The 15,437-nt window shown below is 37.1% G+C and overlaps 2 protein-coding genes and 3 non-coding genes across 10 annotated transcripts in view; 4 read left to right on the forward strand and 1 right to left on the reverse strand.

Moving 5' to 3' along the window:
- The first annotated feature begins 400 nt into the window (after positions 1-400).
- On the forward strand, positions 401-4,414 carry rps12 (ribosomal protein S12). The gene is made up of 6 exons (XM_044105940.1): positions 401-478; positions 603-649; positions 2,360-2,476; positions 3,478-3,580; positions 3,838-3,939; positions 4,327-4,414. Exons 2-6 carry the CDS (start codon positions 636-638, stop codon positions 4,387-4,389), a joined length of 399 nt encoding a protein of 132 aa, XP_043961875.1. The 5' UTR covers positions 401-478; positions 603-635; the 3' UTR covers positions 4,390-4,414.
- On the forward strand, positions 2,203-2,276 carry LOC122825902. The gene has a single exon (XR_006369711.1). It is a non-coding gene; the product is annotated as a small nucleolar RNA SNORD101 (small nucleolar RNA).
- Positions 2,905-2,987, forward strand: LOC122825906. Its single transcript, XR_006369714.1, has one exon. It is a non-coding gene; the product is annotated as a small nucleolar RNA SNORD100 (small nucleolar RNA).
- LOC122825907 lies at positions 3,658-3,740 on the forward strand. The gene has a single exon (XR_006369715.1). It is a non-coding gene; the product is annotated as a small nucleolar RNA SNORD100 (small nucleolar RNA).
- Positions 4,415-4,669: 255 nt separating the features above from the next.
- Positions 4,670-15,437, reverse strand: part of eya4 (EYA transcriptional coactivator and phosphatase 4) — a 47,815-nt gene continuing 37,047 nt past the window's right edge. For 3 of the 6 annotated variants that reach the window (XM_044105936.1, XM_044105934.1, XM_044105938.1), the window contains 7 exons: positions 11,624-11,713; positions 10,787-10,845; positions 10,393-10,553; positions 10,031-10,145; positions 9,746-9,867; positions 7,305-7,405; positions 4,670-5,282 (listed from right to left, as the gene is read on the reverse strand). In XM_044105936.1, coding sequence (XP_043961871.1) covers positions 5,202-5,282; positions 7,305-7,405; positions 9,746-9,867; positions 10,031-10,145; positions 10,393-10,553; positions 10,787-10,845; positions 11,624-11,713 — 729 coding nt within the window. In that variant the 3' untranslated portion in view covers positions 4,670-5,201. Of the gene's footprint in view, positions 5,283-7,304; positions 7,406-7,486; positions 7,588-9,745; positions 9,868-10,030; positions 10,146-10,392; positions 10,554-10,786; positions 10,846-11,623; positions 11,714-15,437 lie in introns of those variants that run through there. The other 3 variants (XM_044105937.1, XM_044105935.1, XM_044105939.1) reach the window with 2 other exon arrangements.

A 15,437-nucleotide genomic window follows, 5' to 3' on the forward strand; every position in this document is an offset into this window, starting at 1 on the left:
ACAACCTTTAGAGCTACAGAACTACAAAAGGTGAGGGAAATGTTCTGTTTTAGGACATAGGTTTTAAAACTTATTTAGAAGCTCTTAGAAGAAAGCAAAAATATTCCAAACGTTTGTATTTGCGATGTATTGCTCCAGAACGAGCTTACTGATCAAACTCATTCAATAAAGGGAAGCGACTCGCATCTGGTATATCAGCCTTTGTGATGCTGTTTAGTGCAGGATATATACACAGATATCTAATAAATGTCAAAACCTTGCTTTTAAATAACATATAGAGTGAAGAGAGAGGAGCAATGGATTCTGATTAATGATCAGTTTGGCATTACGCCGAAAGTCGGTCAATATTGATGAGCAGAGCCAAGTGATACGGATCACAAAATGATTCGGAATTCCCATCACCTCCCTGCCGGCGGTATTAAACCAATGTCGCAGCTTTATGACGTCCTCTTTACCCGCTACCTGAGAGGAGGATTGGGTGCGTTTCCCTCACTGCTGACACAATCTGCACGAATAATCAAGCATCTTAAGTTTTAATTTAATCAGACCTTGCTGTTTATGATGGACAATAACTCTACTTTTATGTCTCCAATATATTGCAGAACTATAAGTTCGCCATCCATCGCAAATCTACAATGGCCGAGGAAGGGTGAGCATGACGCTTCTTTCAGCTACAGCTACATTAGCAGTGCGTTTAGAAATTGAGAATATAAGTAGCTGGACTTACAAGACCCGACTATTAAACAATAAGGAGATATGTAGCTAAATTCTTAAGAAGCTCCGTCTAGTCTCATAGGTTTAAAAGCTTCGAACGACGTTTGGCACAAGCTAGGAGGCTGACAAAGCTGAGATGTACGTTCAGAATGAAACAACTCTGATGAGATCTGTATGAAAAAAATTATTTAAATGCAGATACAAAGTTTACAGATTAGGGTGCTTTTAAATTAACCCTCTATGAACATGAAGTTACAATCCATAAACAATAAGGTGACGGATAGGATAGATGGATGCTAGTTATGCTACTCACTGAATATTTATTGCATGCTAAAATCTGTGTTAATATGGGGATCGTTTTTATTCAAGTAAATTCAAGTCCCTTCCAGTTTTCTATTTAAAAGAAAAATGAGGGAAACATCTTAAATTGGGTTTTATAGTTGTGCTGAATTTTGTGACCAGTTTCCAACATCTTAGTTTTTTTTGTAAAGCTTAAATGCCTCAATACTGATATTGACAAAAACTCAACAAAGTCTAGCTTCAAGAAAAGGACTAAAAATGATTTTGCCTTCTCTGCCATGAGTAGGCCTGTGACAATAACACATTTGCTGGGCGATAAATTGTCCCAGAAGATTTTGTGATCATTTCTGTATTGTATTTGTTGCTGCTGTTATGCCAGGATTCTCTCAAAAAATAGTTTTAATCTCAATTGGCTTTTATCCTGGTAAAATAAAGATAATAATAATAAAATAAAAACAGAACAATACCATTGTTGTTTTGAAATAATTTTCAACTAGTACAGTGGTGATGGCATAACAATGCAAGTTCAACATTTTAACACTAAAAAAAATTATTTCTAGTTAACATTTAACACTTGAACTGGAAGACATTTTAAATTTCCAAGCAAAAAAAAAAAAAAAGTCTGTAAACAAAAGGAGCTGACTGGCGCCAGTGCACCAGGCTGAAGACGTTTGTTGTTCAGATTTTGATGGAGAGAGAAATGACAAATGTTGCAAATGAAAATGATTGAGCGTTTTTTAAATTTATCAATTGACTTGCCGGGTCTTGCGAGGTTGTATCGGGTAACTTAACAGTACTTGCTGTTGTTCAAAAACGAATTATGGAAGTTAACATTGTGACATTTGCTTCATGTTGTACAAAAAGTACAGCTAGCTTAACAAACAACAAAATCTGTGTATGTACTGTCTCTTATTTACTTGAAACGCATCACTGGGACTGGAAGTGCGAACGGTGCGCCTAGGATTTGATTAATGGACTCAGTATTTGCAAAAAAACAAATAATTTTCTGAGATTTGACTGACCTCTCAACAATCTGTGCAGTCTAAATGAAAATTAAACCACTTTTAATTTCTTGTTGCTGTTGTAATTAGTTGCATACTAACTGTAAATAGAAAAACAACTAACATTTGCTCGAGTGCCAGCGTTTAAGGTCCAGCGGGTCTGGAGACTTAAGCTTTTCTGAGCTCTGCTTAAGTGATGATTCAGTTCTTTGTCGGATACCCCTTCACTCTACAATGAGTGAGATTTACCGTCTGATGTGCCAGAAGCTCAGTAATGCACGCTAATTTCTCAAAGTTGAAGTTGAAGTTGTCCCTTTTTAAAAATGCTTTCTTCTTCTTGACAGCACTGCTGCCGGAGGTGTGATGGATGTCAACACCGCTCTCCCTGAAGTGCTGAAGACCGCACTTATCCACGACGGCCTTGCACGTGGAATCCGTGAGGCTGCCAAGGCCCTGGACAAGTAAGTAGAAACACCTTAGGAAATGCCTTTAACATCATTTCACAGGATTCTTTGCTGAATCACTGTGTTGTTTAAAATATCTTGTGGGCATAATTGTTTTTGGAAAAAGCTTTAAGTTGATAAAGGTTTATTAAAACGTTAAGGAAGAAAATGTGGCTAAAGGAGACAACATGGTTGAGCACCTTTAAGGCAAAGCACAAAAAAACTCTGTAATTATCAGCATATTTAAAAAAATATATATATTCTAAAAGCTTAAGCCATGTCAGAAAAACAGTGCTTGGATAAAATATGCAAGTCTATTGTTATAGCTTGGCTTTTCCGGGGTGAAGGTCAAATATCCAAAGAAAAGTTTTATTTGCTGTAGTGTGGCAGATACTTCAAATGTGTGGTGTTGTTTACAGATGGTAGAGTTTAAGGAATTGTGCTGCTGTATCAGTGATGATAACTTGGCTCCCTCTACTGAACTTTGTGAGGAGATTGCCTCTGTTACCCAAATTCTGTCTGAGGTACAGTCCAGCACACCGCTTGTAGTTAAAACTCATCCTGCCAAGATTTGCTCGCACATCAGTGTTTATGTTGCAGAAAATAGTGGGACCTGTATCAGTCAAAGTCAAGCCTGTTTCAGGCTGTTTTGCTCCAGTCACATTTGCTTTGATATTCCTTCATGTCCCCCACCCTGCTTTGGCAAAGAACTAAATTTAATCTGCCACTTGACGTAATGTAATGTTTTGATTGTTCATACTATGTTGCATGACTTTGTGTTTATGATGTAAAGGATTTTGAAATGCCTTGTTGCTAAAATGTTTCTACAAATAAAATTTGATGGATTGATTAATCTAGAAATTTCTGACAAATAAAATGTTTGCTCTTTAGTGCTGCAGTGATTGGCTGCTCTTGTTCTTTTCCTAACACGAAAAGTGTCGTCACAAATGTGGCATTTTTGTTATTATGCTTGGCATATTTATTTCTTGCATCTAGTAAATTTCTTCTGATTTTGGCAGACGTCAGGCCCATCTCTGTGTCCTGGCTGCCAACTGTGATGAGCCCATGTACGTCAAGCTGGTGGAGGCTCTGTGTGCCGAACATCAGATCAACCTGATCAAGGTAAGCCATTGGTTTATCGATGCAGATGTTGGATTCTTGGACTTCTTCAGCATTCAAAGTTTTGCGAAAGGTACTTCTGTGTCAGTGATGACAACTTGGCTCCCTCTACTGAACCCTGTGAGGAGATTGCCTTTGTTACCCAATTTTGATCTGAGATGCAGTCCAGTACACATGGCTTTTATTTCATCATTACTTGGATTTCTTTGTACAGTATGGAAACCAACAAGCTGACTTTATTGCTATTTCTTATTTCGTAGGTTGACGACAACAAGAAGCTCGGCGAGTGGGTCGGACTTTGCAAGATCGACCGCGAAGGAAAACCCCGCAAGGTGGTGGGCTGCAGCTGCGTTGTCGTCAAGGTAGAGACCTGATTTCTTTGTTGATGAAAAAGGAGTTCTTTGCTTAAACTTGTGCGCAAGTATTTTACGAGTGTAAGGGGAAGGCAAAGATCTAGTGTATTGTAAAGTGCAGAAGGCATTAGAGGAGGTCTGCCAGTCAAGTCCAGGTGCTGTGCATTATGCTATGCAGCTGTCTAATTACTGGCGAGATAATAGCCACAGTACGAGCCCCATCATCTAGCTGTGATTTCTGGGGTCCCTATAAATGGCGACATGCACTGTAAAATGCAGCAGTACTGTGCAAGAGCTTGTGACAAAGGACTTTCACGTCTTGTGTATGCCTGCAGTTGTTAAAGCTTAATTTACCATGGAAATGCAAAACCAACTTAGTTGTTGTTTTCTGTGCAGGATTATGGCAAAGAGTCTCAAGCCAAGGATGTGATTGAAGAATACTTCAAATCCAAGAAATGAGATGTTAATAAAATGTGGAAATGAATTTGCTTCTGATGTTTTACTTTCAACTCTCCTTGGCACACTTGCAGGCTGGTTGCTATATGTTAAGCATCTTCTGCATAGAACTGCACTGGATCTATGTCAGGGTTACATGCTCTGATCAATAATTCAAAGATTGTACTTTGAAATACTTATTACATTATTAAAGGGCTTGTGTTTGTCACTTGAATACTATTGTGTTGCTTAGGAAAGGAGGCATTCAGAAACACAAATTAAAAGAAGAAGCCAGACCCAAAAATCAAATCCTTACAATTTAATTTCTGACAAAACCCAAAACATCCACTGTCCTTGAAATTTATTGGAAATAATTTACATAAGTTTTTACCACAGATTGCAATTTTATAGCAAGTTAACCGCCAGAAAGAAAACCTTAGAAAAACATGTCCCCTGTTATACATTATGGACTCTACGGATTCCTTCAGATTAATAATATGCAGGGGAAGGTACATTCCAGGTGAAACATCTTCCTTTTGCTCAAAAAAATCTTGAACAGAAACATCCCAGAAAGTCTTCATCCTTGGGTTCCCAGTTAAGCTGCATGAACAAAACTTCACTTTTTACATATAGATATAGATCCAGAGCAGGAGGACTGAACAGGGCTTCTTTATCACCTTCAACTTAAGACTGTTTAGAGTTCATCAATCCAGACGTTCAAAAAGACAGGAGAAAGAGAGATCAAACCATTGCAGTCTAATGTGTTCTTAAATAGTTGTACAAAAGAAGGCTGCTTGTTTCCATCAACGTTGCATGAGTCCATTTCGCCGTGGTAGTTACAGGTATTCGAACTCCAGTGCTTGGTGTAATGCCAGCAGGTCAGAGTGACTGGATATCCTCCAGAAAGGCATGTTGTGCTGTGAAGCAGACGCACAAGGTTAAAACCAGAAGCTGTTTCCATGGCTGCTTACCACCACCTCAACTCATGCAAGCTACGTAGCTTGGAACAGCTTACTATGCAATGGCACCACAAACAAAACCCATGCAGTACTAACATTAGTGGGAAATGTGCTTGTCACCTTCTGCTCGGGGAGTTACTTGAAACTAGTTTTGACGGCTGTCGAGGAGCCAGTGTGTCGAATTTCACCAGAAATATTTACTTGAATGTATCTGTGTTGCTGTCTATAAAATGTACACTTTTATGACTCGTCAAAGAAACCTTTAAAATATGCAGATGAATCAAGTCCACAGCCACACTTGCTGCTGTTGATGGTTAAGGCAAAATACATTTAGAAATGCTGCTTTAGAAAGGAAATAAAATTCTGAAGTTATGCTTTTAACAGTGCATATTCATTTTGTTTGAAATTCAATATTCAATAATATATTGAAATAAATGCATCATTGAAATTATACATTTATCAGACACATTTTCTGTTTTATTTAAATTGACACACACAGTTTAATAACTTTGAGTATTGAATCATCAGCGTATGCCCCATAAGATGGTTGATGACTTCACCTAATAAGCAGAAATCATACTAGGTTCTGTTCTCAAGTATAAAATTCAGCAAATAGCACAATTCTAGAGATATTTTTTAAAAGCCTAAGTACTACATTAAAATTCTATGCTCATTAGATGCTTAGCTTCCAGCAACTGAGTGGAAACTAAATCTTCACTGCACACGACTTCATGTTGAAAACAGAACCATTGAATTTCCAAGACACAGGAAACTGTCTTTGGAGGGTCTTTTAATTTTAATTTACAACAAAAGTGACAAGAAAACAACCCAGTCTTTAAAATAATCCCAGCTCCAAGCATCAAAAATAAAATCTGAGGCTGGAAGGATTTGTATTCAGAAAGAAAATGTCTCTAAAGTAAACCACTTCTAACAATGTTTATTGTTTATTTTTCACTTGTAATTTCTTCTTCTTGTAAATTACAGCAGAAGTCAAAAAACGCATTACATCACTGGAACAAAAGAAGCATATTTGGGCTAAACACGCATGTTCAAAGCTTGGCTACTGTGTATACTTGGGCAGTATGTCACTTAAATTTTGACCAGAAACATGTTCCAAATGTTAACTTAAAAATATAGTTTGTGATGCTACAAGCACTGGTTAGTGGTCGGTACACTCACTGTACGACCTTGATTAAAATACCACGGTTTCACTGTGTGAACAAAACATTACACAAAACATACACACAAAACATTCATGATCTGAACGTTCTTACTTAAAAAAGCAACATTTATTCCTAAAACTGCAGTGAAAATATTATTCCCAATCTTTATCACTACATGATACATGTTAGAGTTGAGAAACAATATAAACAACTACAGTTTTGCTTTTCTGCTGTTGATAAAACAACACAAGTTTGAGAAGTTTTTGGTTTATTCCAGTGCATTTGTTTAGTCTCAGATGTGAGTAGGATGCATTCTCGTTTCCAAATGGAAAAGCCGTAAGTTTTGCCAATTGTTTCATTGCTAACTGCTATTAGCAAAACCAGGCTGTAGCAATGCGTTTCTGTCTATTTTTTGCCTTTAAGCACAAAGAGAACATAGTTAATATGAAGCAAACAAGTAATTTAGTAATAAACTGAATTACTTGTCCATTCAGGCCTGCTTGGTGAACTCTTAACTTCATTGGACGTGCTTGTATTTCTGACTCGTGTTGTTTTTAAAACTGTAAACCAGTATCTTGCTAAAAGTGCCAAAGCATACTCAATTATCCAAGCTTTGCTCTTCAGTATTCACTCTTAACAATTGCAATGAAGTCATCCCAGCACACTGTTAAACAAAGAAGCCAGTCGACCAGAGAAAGTCAAAGACCAACACAAAAACCGCTGCAGCAAAGAAAGGCAGGTTTTGTCCAATCAGAGCTCACGCTGTGCAGAGTTGGCGGATTGGAGGGATCACGCGGTAAGGTTGCGGTTCCATTACCTTTTTGGCCGCCTGTTCCTCTTCCACACCGTCCCCAATTACAACATACACTACTTTCCTGCCAAACCTTTGCATTATGCGCTCAAAGCAACTCTCTTTTCCTGCAAAAAACAAATGAACAAGGGGGAAGGAAGGAGGGTAACATGGTCAGAGGGGTCAGAGTTCAGAAGTTGTTTGTTTACCTGGCTGGCGGCATGCTCTTCATCCTTCCCATCTCCAATCACAACATATGTAATGTTAGTGCCAAAGCGGGAGACTATACGCTCAAAACAGCTCTCTTTGCCTGGAGACAAACAGACGGCTTTCACAGGTTTTTCATTTGTTTAGATATAAAAACACAGGAAGGATGCATCCAGATACATAGATTAAAGAAACACTTCTTTTCGTGGGATGCCATATTTTTAATCAATTGGAAACAGAAAAATTAGCAACTGAACACACTGGTACTGGGTGTTAGCTGACTTGACCATGATTTTGTTACTCCTTTAGAATTCATATCTTAATTAACAAAAGGAATATCCAGTGTGAAATTATTGCCTTATTTACACAGCTTTTCTTCTTCAGTCCCGTCTTACTGTCATATTGTTTTTGCTTTCCCCCCAAATTATTTTCTATACTTAAAAATATTCATCTTGGGGTTTTGTTTAGCTTTCTCACTCAAAGAAAGTATAGATTATTAAACTCTGTACTCGTCTCCTTTGAACACTCACTCATAGCGCTCTCTCACTCTCTCTCTCTCTCTCTCTCTCTCTCTCTCTATATATATATATATATATATATATATATATATATATATATATATATATATATATATATATGTATATAATTTAGTAATAAACTGAATAAATAAATTCCCACTGTCTGACTTTATGTTTTCAAATGCAAAGATTATATTAAGACTTAGAAAGTGATGGATATTTAAGTTTCTATAGATTAATTCACAATAATCAAGTAAATGGCATAATACATGTATTTTAAGGCAGCATCTGAAACACTGCTTTCCCGCAGGACATCATGGCAAAAAAAACAAAAAAAAAGTCAGTGAAGAAAAGAGAATGGTTGGCCTACAAAAATATTACTTCAGTCAAACAACTATGCAAGAATAAATGACATGAGTCCTGCTAACATAACATTCAGGAAGTAGAAGGTTTCTATACCCAGTAAATGAACGTTTGGGGCAAAAACCTCACAACAAAAGCAAAAGACTGAAGATACAAATCGACGCTGGTAAGAAATGTCATTATTCAAAGTGAAACAAATCTTAAATCTACTGAGATGAACAGAAAAGAAAAAACAATAAAAACATCGGTACTGACCTAAAACATTAAAGTTTTGGTTTGATTTAATGTCAAACAAAAAAAGAAAATTTGACTTGTAGATATCTGATTTCAAATGTAAATTTGTATCCAGAATTGCTTTAATCACACTACCAGTCATTTTTAAACTTTTTTTTTTTTTGCTGTAAATATGAGCATGTCTAAATCAGTATTATTATTATTTTTTACCCTTTTGTCAATGTAAAAACCCAACAGACGATTCCTTACTTGAATTGTCCTCACTTTTTATGAGTGGCTTTTCTTGTCATTTTTACAGAGCAGGAAACAGGAAGCAATTGGTTGTTACTTAAAAGTTCACAGCTAAAGAAATGAAGTATGACATAAAAAATTCCAGGGTTAAACCTACCGAGTGTGGAACATAGTACTAAATAAATCTCAAGTTGAATATCACATTTTTCTAAATTGTTTCCAATAAGAGATCTTTTTATGTGTTTGTATTTTAACACATCCTTACCAGGACATCTAATAAATCTCAGCTTGATGTATTTCAGGTTTGTTAATCAGGGAGAGATCTGATTCTGAGTTGTCAACTTGCCAGCCAAAAATCTTAAATCTGGTCATCAGCCAATTCTTTGGAACACCTCCAGTTTTATAATGACAAGATCTGACTGCTTGGAGGAGAAACAAGAAAAGAATGATTCAAGACTTTTTTACAGCGATATTTACACTTTGGTTTTGTTGAAAATTATGTCATTCATCCCACACGACAAAGAAAATATGAGAAACTCTAAAGTTTCTCATATTTTACATTCCATGTTATTTGATGTAAGCCAGGCAGAATGTGTGTGCTTGTTCCTGTGTGTGCGTTTGTTTCAAATACCTTGTGGGGACCATTTTCCTGACATATACTACGTTGTGGGGACACACTGCTCTTTGTGGGGACCGAAGCCTGGTCCCCACAAGGGAAAACGCTGTTTTTGGGTCAGGGGTCGGATTTAGGACAAAGGTGTGAATTGAGTTTTGGTTAGGGTTAGGTATGTAAGGGTTAAGGTAAGGGTAAGGTTTAGGCTGTAGAAATAAATGGAAGTCAATGGAAAGTCCCCGCAGAAATAGCTGTGCAAACGTGTGTGTGTGTGTGTGTGTGTGTGTGTGTCTGGTTCTTACCTATTTTCGTAGCACTGTAAATGTTTTCAATGGGGAAAACCGATCCAAGACTATACAGAAGAACCTTCGCCAGCGCCGGTATGAGCTGCGTCGTTGTTACCAACACATTTACACAGTTACTCCTGCAGGCGAGAGGGACATGAAAGCACCATCAATGGATAACAGAGTCTGACTATTGAATAAAGGCATTTTTTTATTTATTTTTGCTCTTCGAATCAGCTGCATTGTATCAACCGTAGCAAGAAGAAAAGATGTTGCTCAGTATTTGAGTGAAAGAGTGCAAACCTTGAGCTTATGATGGACAAGGACTTGAGTGCGTGGGTTAGCCAGGAATCAGTCAGAGCCTCCACCTCTGCTCTTAGCTGCAGCCAGGCATCTCTCTTAGCAGGGCCCAGCAGACCTTTAACACGACAAATTAAATGTTTGGCGTAAATGTTTTCTTTTTTTTTTCTTTTTTTTTTTTTTTAAGAATCCAGCATTAAAACAATTGTTCTACCCTGGAAAACGAACGATTCAAAATGAAACCCCAGAAAGATACAATACATTTATGCCAGTGATTAGTGTGTGTGAAGAAAAAAAACAAAAACCTTCTTGAACAATGTCTCCTTTCAACTAGTGACCAAGAGATTCCATGTTAATTGGCTTACCCCCTACATTGTTTTTGTATGTGCTATACAACTCTTTGACCCGTCGGTAGCGGAAGGCCAGCTTCCTCATCCAGTCGACCCCACCGCGGACCCCCGTAGCCAGGCACAGGTTGGCGCTGGTTGCAGCTGCATGGAAGCCATCAGTTGCAAAACTGTAAGTACTGTCAATAATAATGATATGTTTTATTTAAAAAGTCTGCTCTGTTAGAAAAAAAAGCTTAATTATTATTAGTCATGAAAAGCGATTTGCATGAAGCAATTTAAAACGACTTTTAGGAACCAGAGAGCTAATAAAAGACAGAGTTTCACCCAGGACAATGGGAGCTACATGCAGTAGCTCCCTATTTTTTTTTTTTTTTTTTTTTTGCAGGACAGTTAAATATTACATAATCACCTTAAGTCTTGGCCATTGTCATCTGATGACACATCATCAATATGTACCTGATCACATTCCTGAATTCACAAACAAACACATAAATGAGACAATTATACAACATAGAACAGTGACTTTCAAAATGTTATGCCACATTTTATCCCCACCCATCAGAGTTGATGGATGGAGATAAATTCAAAGCAATACCAGAAGATAACTTGCTAAAGGTCAAAGTTCAGACAAGTGCAGCTTGAACCAATAGGAATTTCAACAGGAATTTGTAATGCGCACAGCCGGAGTTACAGTAGCATGGTCTAGATCAAAACATAATGGTCTTGTTATTGTTTGTGTCAAAATAGCTCAAAGTTCTGTTCAAATTTCCACTGTGAATATGTGACAAGACTTGAAAATTGCTGTTCACAGATGATGCTTAAACAATCCGACTGAGCTTCAGTTACTTTGCAAAAATTTTTTTTAAATCCTCCAAATTTTCAGTCACACAGACCCTACCTTTCTGATATTTATTTGTAAATTTAAAAAAAATGAAAGAAAATAAATAAGTAAATGCAAACTTCTTTTTCATTCCATCTCGTCTCTAAATCATGTTTTGTTTTAGCCTAAAAACCCAGTAAAGTACATTAAAATGTGTCTAAAGTTATTGTTTTTCTGGAGAGTTCTGCACATACAGTATAGTTAGCATTGAAATAAAGTTAGTGGGGGTTTTTAACCACAAGAGGGCAGTAGTAGCATATTAATACATAAAATGTCTGACTTATGCCCTTGTGCTAAATTCATAGTCCAGTCACCAGTCATCTTAAATATATGTTTTGTTTAATTGTTTTTTGTGTTATCTCTCACCTCCAGGTCATTAAAGAATAAGTGTGTGTCAGCCATGTTGAAGATCATCTCTTCCATCCGCAGACCAAGTGTGACTGCCATTGGAGGGTCCTTAAAAAGCATAAAATACAACAAGATTAAAAAGAACAATTTTATCATTTCCAGTCCAGTCGTAAAAAAAAAAAAAAGTAACATTTTACAATTAGCACACTTTTCCAATTCACACCTCTGCCCTCCACACACTGCTGGAGTTGGTGCATTCTGCTCATCATATCAGATGGTGACAGACAAGCTGCACTTGCCCTGTCCCATCAACATTCCTAAAACTTGCAGTGGGGGGGAAAAGGGGTGAGCAAAATCAAGTGTGTGCGTCCCCTCCTGTGCATACTGCAGAGAGTCGGTACCCTCGGAGGCAGATGCTTTAGTTTATTTGGTATGTGAATGGTTTGCGTGTGTGTGTGTGTGTTTGGGAGAACGCAGTCTGCCCTGCCAGCCCGGGGGCTCAGCTGCAAAAACCATCATCTGTGATGGGTCAGCGTGGGTCGACAGCTTGCTGCACAATTCGCTGACACTATCAGATGACTAGAATAGAAAGATACTTACAGGAGGGTGAGTGAAAGTTAAAAAGAGGGAAACTTGCACGGACAAAATTTGTGAGGTTGAGAATAAGTAGAAAAATAATGAAATGTACAAGAGTATTGACTTTACTCACTTTTGAGTCAGTAAGATTATAATTATTTAAATGGAGAAAAGGCTAACTACATGCTTTGTGTTCTCCATTAAAGTCCAAACTGTTTCATCTTTTTGTCAAAAATATGTTTCCTTCCCTCATAATCTTAAAAAAAACCCAAAAAACGTTTTAAGTTCAATTGCATGTTGCATCAAGCTGTAGCTGAGACATAAAGAGTTTGATATAAATGTGACTGTTGTCCCAAAAAGCTGTTCATAAGAGTGAATTTATGTCTTATCAGTAGAGTAAATGATATTTTGGGATTGATGCAAACAAGAGCCAGTTAGTCAAATTAATAGAAGATGAGAAAATGCTAAGCACATTTCTCGATCCAAAACATTGAATCATCATGTATGTTAAGTCCTAATAAAGGTTTCCAAAAGCAACCAACCCAGGTTAAGTTTACTCTCAAGAAATGAAAGCTTTGGGGGTCACCAGTTGCTCATGCATTTCCTCTTGAATCAGTTCAGTTCAAGTACTTGAACTTGATTTTAAAATGTTGATTTTAAAATAGTACAACTCCAATTCCATTCTCTTCCAAACAAAATCTATGCAATTTGAAATAATAAATTGTATCATTCCTATCATCTTGAGAAAATGTGTTTGAGCTGAGCAAAACAAGTGTCCTCTTTCTTAACGTTGAGCCTTGAAAACTATTTTCTATGTTTACTTTTTGTAGGCTTGCATGAACAGGGATGATTGTCTTTTAATGCTTAGATGCTGTTGGGCCTAATACCTATTGGACAAATTTCATTATAAAAAAGTGTTTACTTTGACAAAGATATGATGTATTTTTATCATCTGGATGAATCCAATTGTTCAGCTATGATTGGAGACAGAGATTAACTTAAAAGACAAAAAACAATCTTCTACCAATCCTCCAACACATCAAATAGCTTTGGGAGTCTTTGTTTACTTTTCAAGCTTAATATAAAAAGTAAACTTTATTAAATGCACAGAAGATCGGAAAAAGCACAATAAAAAGCTATTGCACAAAATTGCTGACATTAATATTATTATTAGTGTTATTTTTATTTAATCAAGCATAATATTACTATCCTAAAGGTGTCATAGTGGCTGGATTACAGGATGTTTTGGAAAACCTTAAGTTTAAAGGTAATCCTAATTCACCTGAAGTGGGTGTGATGAGGCTTAACATGAGGTCAGCCGAGCAGATTTGGCTCTATATTTGTTAATGACCAGGCCATGCTGGTGTGGCCTGGTCATAGATGTGCTGCCACTTCAATAATAAACCACCAACCACCACACTGAGGTAATCTTGTATTTGCCCACAACAGCTGGAAACCTCTCACAACTTGTTATGCCTAACGGAGAGTGCATTGAGTTAACAGTACACTCCAAAAGACATTGAGTCAATCTCATTACCAGATTGCAGACCTCAAGCGAAAACTTTTCCTGATTGTTTCTCCACAATAAGTGTGGGAGAAACCAAGCAGGATCTACCACTAAGTCCACATGTGTTTCCATGTCTCACCCCCACACTCACCAATTTACAACTCATCAGGACGTTTCTCATACCCATTAAATGTAATTTGCCAAACATTAAATGAGGGAGGGGAAAAAAAGAAAAAAATACTGCATGAATGCAAAGTACTTCGGTGCGCACACAACTGCATCTGTAAAACTTCTGAACTGCCAGGGGTTTCATGCCAGTTTGGCTTTACACTGTGTGTGTGTGTGTGTGTGTGTGTGTGTTCTGCCAGTTTTTGTTTTACTGCCAACAGGATCAGGATATTAGACCCGAGCAGGTTTTAAAAGCCTTTACAGGCTGGCTGTTAGCTGTAGCTGTGCACACAGGAACAACGTCGCCCGGTAAATAAATGGAACCTGGGCCACAAAGCATGATCCAAGATCAGAGCCAGGAGCTGTTAAAATAAAGGGAAGTATAAACAGTGTAGCTGGTGTGTGATAAAGTGAGACCACCGAATACGTTTAGAGAAAATTGAAATAAGCATTACTCAAAGTAAGAAATTAGCACATAATTTTCATTGGTCGTGATTAAAGTAATGAAGGCACTGACAGTTATAAATAGCTTCATTTAAAGACTAATTTTACTGTGTACGTGATCATAAATTGACCGTAACATTCCTGGAACTTTTAATGTAACATAAGTAATCTACTGAGAGAAATAAAGGCACATCGAGGTCTCATTCTGTTATTTTTGAGTATATTTTGTGTAATCCTGGACTCTCGTCTCGGAGCTGGTGATTTTTCCTTCGAACTGCTCTCAGGGCAAAACAGGACCAGGTGCTCACTTAGCGTTAGCTCTGTTTCCACTGCCAAAAAAGCAGAGCTTGACATAGAAATGCTTCTACCAGTTCTTCTATAAAAACTGTTTCACCACTAAAATAGCATAAGCTCCAGACACAGTCAATGTATTGCATAGAGCTGTTATCACAACAGATTTTGACAGGGTGTGTGTGTGTGTGTGTAAACATTGTGTTTTAATAATCGCCAGCTGCTTTAAATCGGCGTGTGTAGCTCATGTTTGCAGCAGTGTTTATAAATTCAAATTAGTTAAAAATTAGTCTGGTGATAATATAACAGTTATTGTGGATAAATGATGTTTTGCAACTTGAACTTTTTACATTTAATCAAATTTAAACCTCAAACATCATTGTAGTATGCTAGTATTTTATGAAGTGGACCAACATAAAGCATCCCATAAAGGAGAAGTGAAATTAACATTAGACTTTATTGTACAAAAAAAAAAAAATAAAAAATAAAAAAAAATCTTTTACAGAAACACCTTTTTGCTGTATTTACAGTGGCTGTTTTTGTTAACTCCGTCAGTTTTTTTCCCCATAAAATAACCTCGTGATAAAGTTTCTATAAACTCTGACCTCATTTTCTGTGTCAGTTAAAGAAAAGCATTCCTGCAGCATGATGCTGCCACCACCATTCTTCTTCCCACCATCTAAAGCATCTTACATGTAAGCCAAAAAGTAAAATGCTAATCTCATCTGACCAGAGCAACTTCCTCCTTCCTTTGTCTACAAGACAATGAAACAAGGATCCAAAATTGAACGTAAGAGATGGCTTTAGTGTTGTGTTACTACGCCTTTGTACAAGATCTGATCAAAC

This window comes from Gambusia affinis, linkage group LG22 (assembly GCF_019740435.1).
Source record: "Gambusia affinis linkage group LG22, SWU_Gaff_1.0, whole genome shotgun sequence".
In the NCBI taxonomy this organism is placed as follows: Eukaryota; Metazoa; Chordata; class Actinopteri; order Cyprinodontiformes; family Poeciliidae; genus Gambusia; species Gambusia affinis.